At 46.1% G+C, this 5,819-nt stretch overlaps 1 protein-coding gene across 4 annotated transcripts in view; it reads left to right on the forward strand.

Annotated features, from left to right (window-relative positions):
- The window catches only part of EFR3B (EFR3 homolog B), a 56,292-nt gene that overhangs the window by 48,704 nt on the left and 1,769 nt on the right, over positions 1–5,819 (forward strand). For all 4 annotated transcript variants that reach the window (XM_008060285.2, XM_021713502.1, XM_021713503.1 and 1 more), the window contains 3 exons: positions 1,224–1,272; positions 2,980–3,086; positions 4,460–4,509. In XM_008060285.2, coding sequence (XP_008058476.1) covers positions 1,224–1,272; positions 2,980–3,086; positions 4,460–4,509 — 206 coding nt within the window. The remainder of the gene's footprint in view (positions 1–1,223; positions 1,273–2,979; positions 3,087–4,459; positions 4,510–5,819) is intronic.

Below are 5,819 nucleotides of genomic sequence, written 5' to 3' on the forward strand. Positions count from 1 at the left end.
GGGTAGATGGATGGGTGGGGGAGTGGATGGATGGGTAAAGGGGTGAATGGGTTGGGTGGATGAATAGGTGGGTGGGTGAGATGGGCAGATGAATCTCAGAGTGAGGATAGCATAGCTCTCTCCTGTATGTAATCCCCTCTGCTAACTAACTTTGTGATTTTGCTGACTCGCCTGTACTTGTTGAATGACTGTATCCCACATCCACACTTCTGTTCTTTCCTACTCAAACAAAAATGCCAAACAAGTTTTTTTTCAAAAGTGTGTAACTCAATGAATTTTCACAAAGAGAGAGTATACCTGTGTAATCACACCTGAGTCAAAGAATGGAACACTGTCATTGCCCAGGGGCCTTGTCTCTGTGTCTCCTCCCCTAAGAGAGCTCCTAGCCTGAGCAAGTTGTGAGTTGTGTCACTCCTAGTGAGTTGTATCACTCCTTGAACTTTATGTTAACAAAACCATTCTCTTCTGTGTCAGCTGCTCCTGCTTAATTATGTTGAAGTGATAGAACATGAGTAAATCATGGGTCTGCATCACATAGCTGATAGTCTAGTGAGAATTCCTCAAATTTAGCACAGATTCCTTCACTATTTTCAGCATCTGACCTGAGGCCACCCATGGAGTTCCCTTCTTTAGGTTTTATTATTTTCCCATTCTTTTATAGGCCCTGCAGAGGACTGAGGTCCAAAAACCCAGGTCCTTGGACTGACCTCAACAGTTGGGGGGGGTAAATTCTAGCCTCCTATTTCTTAACTTTGTTAAATACTTAGATCACCTGGTTGGGTAACTTAAAATCATAAGTCTTCAAAAACGTTATGCAGTTCTTGAAATTTACATCTGAGATTATATTTGATAACTATCTCCTCGTGTTTCCAATATTTCATGTTTTCTGGAGGCCTTTTAAAAATTGTGCAATGTTTTTCTCTCATGGGGCTTGATGGGACAGACTTGGGGAGTAAATTATTTTAGGTGAGACTCAGAACTCTCTTTTGAGTCTGAATCCAGTGAGGAATTAACTTTGCCCACCCACCTCTCACTTGCTGTCCTCTATGACTGCCCAGGGACCTTTCAGAGACCCTGGTAGAAATATGCATGTCCTGAGGGACTATCTGTCCATTGGGAACTTACCTCTAAAAAGTAAAGGGGCTATTAGATAGCTGAGGAGGCCAGGGCTGCTTCCTTCCCCTGCCCTCTACCTTTCTGAGCATCTTCTGTCTCCTCTCCAGCGAGTGCCTGCCGAGGAGATCACCTATGAGACGCTGAAGAAGGCTATTGGTAAATGGGGCCCAAAGGGACTCTGGGTAGAGGTGAGGTTGAGGCAGAGTCCATGGCCTGCTCCTGTCAATGCTGCCTGATCTGGCACCCTCCACGGAGTTACTCGGCACATGAGAGGAGAGACTGGTAGCTTCCAACAAACTCAACACAGTTCCCCAAGCTGCCACTGAGAGTCCCCGCTTTCCTAAAGGGGATCAGAGTGTGGCCCTATGTGCCCACAGTGGGCAACCATTTTTCTACTAATGACAGCTGCCTTTAACCCTTCCCCTATTTAACCTGAGGATACTCACGGGCAGTGCTTGCGGCTGCAGCATTTAACTCGAGGTTTTTTGTTTGTTTGTTTGTTTTTGAGTTGGAGTCTCACTCTGTTGCCCAGTCTGGAGTGCAGTGGTACACAGCTCATGGCCACCACAACCTCAACCTGCTGGGTTCAGGTGATCCTTCTGCCTCAGCCTTCCAAGTAGCCAGAACTACAGGCACATGCTACCACACTCAGTTAATTTTTAATTTATTGTAGAGATGAGGTCTCGCCAAGTTGCCCAGGCTGGTCTCGAACCCGTGAGCTCAGGCAATCCTCTCACCTTGGCCTACCAAAGTGCTGGTTATAGGCATGAGTCAACTACACGTGGTCAACCCAAGGTTTTCTTTTTTTTTAATTACAAAATACTGTATAATAATTCTCTCTCTCTCTCTCTCTCTCTCTCTCTCTCTCTCTCTCTCTCTTATTTATTTATTTATTTTTTTAGTAATTCTTGTTAGGATTAGAGACAAAGTTTGTTTAGAAATAGCTCCAAGAACGGTTTTTATATGTTATTTTCACATTGAAAACCAGTCAGATTTGCTTCAGCCTCAAAGAGCGTGTTTATGTAAAATTAAATGAACGCAGCAGTGAGCCACACTTTTTTTTTTTTTCTATGTGGGTAAAGAGTTAAAAGTAACCAGTTGGGGACTACAGGTGAAAAAAAAATTTGGAATAAATATTTTGACTTTTTTTTTTTTCCGGAATGTGATACAAAAGAACAGGTTGACTAATAGAAGATATTAAGGACAAGTCATATGAATATTTATTTAATAAGGGCAATAGATTTTTTAATGCATTGTTACCTCATCTCTCTAGATTACTGAGCAATGAAGTAGTCCCAATAAGAGAATTTTTCTGTTGACAAATTATGCCTTTAAATGCCAGACCTTTCTTCTTTTTGTTGTCATTAATGGTACTCTTTCTGAGCATATACACTGCTATTTTGGATAGTAGGCGGCATGTATAGAAGCCTTAAGCTAAATGGCCTCAGACTTACCTACCACAGCAGGTTTCTGATGACTTTTGTGGTCTAGCTGGGTTTTTTCATGTCCCTTTTCAAATTATCTCCAGAATACTCAAATGACCAACCATTCCAGGACCTAGTGGCAGAACAGCTACTTGAGGCTTTAAAAGCCCAGCTGAAGATCCACGTAACTAGTTCTCAAATTCTTACAAAAGGAAGCATGCTGAGTCCTCAGGCAAGAATCAGGAAAAGGTCCTGCCTTCCTGGGGCCAAGTGAGAGCGCCACACCTCCACGCTCCCATCCCGTACATTTCAGAAGAGGAAAAGTCCAAGCAGCACTCATGGACTGCCCCTGGGAGAAGCCCCATTCTCACATATGCTCAAGTCCTTCCTCTTCCTCAGTGGGCAGGACCCGGTGCTAACACAGCTCTCTGTGTCACAGTGGACAGTGTAGCGGTCGAGGAGCAGGAACGTGAGCGGCGGCGACAGGTGGTGGAGAAGTTCCAGAAGGCACCTTTTGAGGAGATTGCAGCACACTGTGGGGCCCGGGTAAGTGAGGCCTAACGGGGCAAGTCCTCAGGGGCTGAGCAGAGACCGATTGGGGTCCAGGGCAGAATTTCGTTTCTAGAAGATCTTGGCTCTTTGACCTCCAGACATGAGGGCTTATATTCCAGCACAGGGAGCTCTACTGTTGCACTGCCAGACTTTTCCCAACACTACATTGCTCCCCCATGAACCAGAAGACTTGGGTCTTAGTCATACACGCCTCCAGACCTCACAATTTTCACTTAAGAAAGAAGTCCTGAGCTCAGGAACACCTGTGTCAGGCAGATTATATTCATTACAGTCATACTAGCAGGTACATAAATATCCCTTATGTGTGCTAGAACTTCCTTCCTTTATTAGCTTATTTCCTTCTCATGATAACTCTGTGAAGTTGGTACCATTGTGGTCCCCATATTACAGAGTGATTGGGGAAATATGTGTGGCCAAGGAAAGATGGTCAGCCTTTGCAGCAGGGGCCTCTTCCAACCGGGGACCCCAGCAGGGGGATGGAACAGTCAGGCCTTGGAAAAGAGGTTTGAGAGAGAGGCAAGACAAGTAGAAATAAGACCTGTGTCTAGACTTGAGGGAAGAGCTCAGACTTCTTGAAATTAATTATGTGCCAGGATTTGTTAGCCAGTGTCCGTCTTGGTAATGGCAAAACATAAGTGTAAATATTCAAAATCTACCAAAACCTTTTTCTCTCTTTTATATGTAGTATCTATTTTATATGTAATATTTGTCTATTATATATAAATATATAATATTTGTATATTATATATGTGTAGTGTATATATATTAGAAGATGATAGATAGGCAGATGGATATTCAGACAGATTTTTCTGGTCCTATGCTGTCCTAACGTCTCTATCGTGAGAGGTAGATGTTGCCCATTTCATGAGTTGAAGTGCAGGCCCAATTACTGAACACATGTGCAGTCTCACTGTCTGCATTCATAGACTTAGTTGGAGCCAGAAGGGACCAGAGATCATCTCTCACCCACCAGTTTTGCAGAGCTGTTCCTTGTGAGTTAAGGAACAAGCTGGCACTAGCTTGAGTCTCCTGACTCCATGCCCAGCAGGCCCTACTGCCCTGCATTAAGGAACAAAGGCCTTTAAGAACTGCCTGCTGATGTCCTGCCTGGTGTTTCTGGCCTTCTGCCCTGTCCCGAGCCAGCCTTCAATGGGCGGCCTTTCCTGATCTGAATCTACAGTCACGGTCCAACAGATAAGTGCTGGAATGTGCTCGCCCCTAGTTGCCTTCCTAAGGCTGTCACTGCCCTGCACCCCCAGTGTGTACTCCCAACAGGTGGGCCTGAGAGTATGCTGGCAGAGGCTGTGGGAGGCTCCCAGCTCACTTGCCCCTCTGTTTGTGTCTAGGCGTCACTGCTCCAGAGCAAACTCAATCAGATCTTTGAAATCACCATCCGGTAAGTGGTAGCCCTGGGCAGGGGACCCCTACCTCTGTGGCTCAGTGTCAGGCTCCTCACCCTGTGTCCTCCTCTCACACCTGTCTTCAATCCTCCCCTCCCCTGCAACCTCTATCCCCAGGGCTAGAGTCAGCCACCAACTCTCCTTAGGCAAGGAAACAGAGACCAGAGAGGGAAAGAGGCTGGTTCAGTGAAACCTGGAAAGAACTGGGAGTCCTAGTGCTCCAGGCTGGTGCTTTACTTTCTAAAGCAGCAGTGTTACTGCAGAGCCCACATCAAGATGTGGATTCTAGAACAACTTGAAAACTGGGAACCTGCATGAAAATATCTCTGTTTCTTATATAAAGAGAAAGTTGTTCCGTTTAGTTGAGCAAGGGTGGGACCCCAGAATTCCCTTTTCTTTTTTTTTTTTGAGTTGGAGTCTCACTCTGTCGCCCAGACCGGAGTGCAGTGGCCGCTCCCGGCCACCACAGCCTTGACCTGCTGGGCTCTGGCGATCCTTCCGCCTCAGCCTTCCAAGTAGCTGGAACTATAGGCGCACGCTACCACACCCGGCTAATTTTTTGATTTATTGTAGAGATGAGGGCTCACCAAGTTGCCCAGACGGGTCTCGAACCCACGGGCTCAGGCAATCCACTCACCTCAGCCTCCCAAAGGCACGGGATTACAGGCTGAGCCACCGAGCCCGGCTCAAAATCTGTTTTTAACATAAATATATTCTTCATACTCTATCCCATTCCTCTTCAGCAGGTACATTACAAAAAGAACCTAGACAAAGCAGGTTTACTTTTAGTCAGCGTCAAAAGAATACCCTCCAAGCATGGTTTCAACATGATCCTTACCCTGATAAAGCTGCCCGGGAGCAACTGGCCAAAGCAATTGGTGTTCCAGCATCTAAAATTGAGGTAGGCATTAGATTTCTATTTCAATATGTGTTAGAATCAGGGTAAAGAGAAAAACTGGGCTCAGCACTTTCAGGCGATTCTCTTATGTCAGGTATTTTGCTAAGAATGTTTTTCCTGTTAGACAATATTTAAAAACAAAATAAAAACAAGAACTCAGCCGGGCTCGGTGGCTCAGCCTGTAATCCCGCGCCTTTGGGAGGCTGAGGTGAGTGGATTGCCTGAGCCCGTGGGTTCGAGACCCGCCTAGGCAGGCGAGGCCTCATCTCTACAATAAATCAAAAAATCAGCCGGGCGTGGTAGCGCGTGCCTGTAATTCCGGTTACTCGGAAGGCTGAGGCGGAAGGATCGCGGGAGCCCAGCAGGTCGAGGCTGCGGTGGCCAGGAGTGGCCACTGCGCTCCAGTCT

The sequence above is a fragment of the Carlito syrichta genome, unplaced genomic scaffold (assembly GCF_000164805.1).
Source record: "Carlito syrichta isolate Samal-C Ts95f unplaced genomic scaffold, Tarsius_syrichta-2.0.1 Scaffold304574, whole genome shotgun sequence".
Taxonomy (NCBI): Eukaryota; Metazoa; Chordata; class Mammalia; order Primates; family Tarsiidae; genus Carlito; species Carlito syrichta.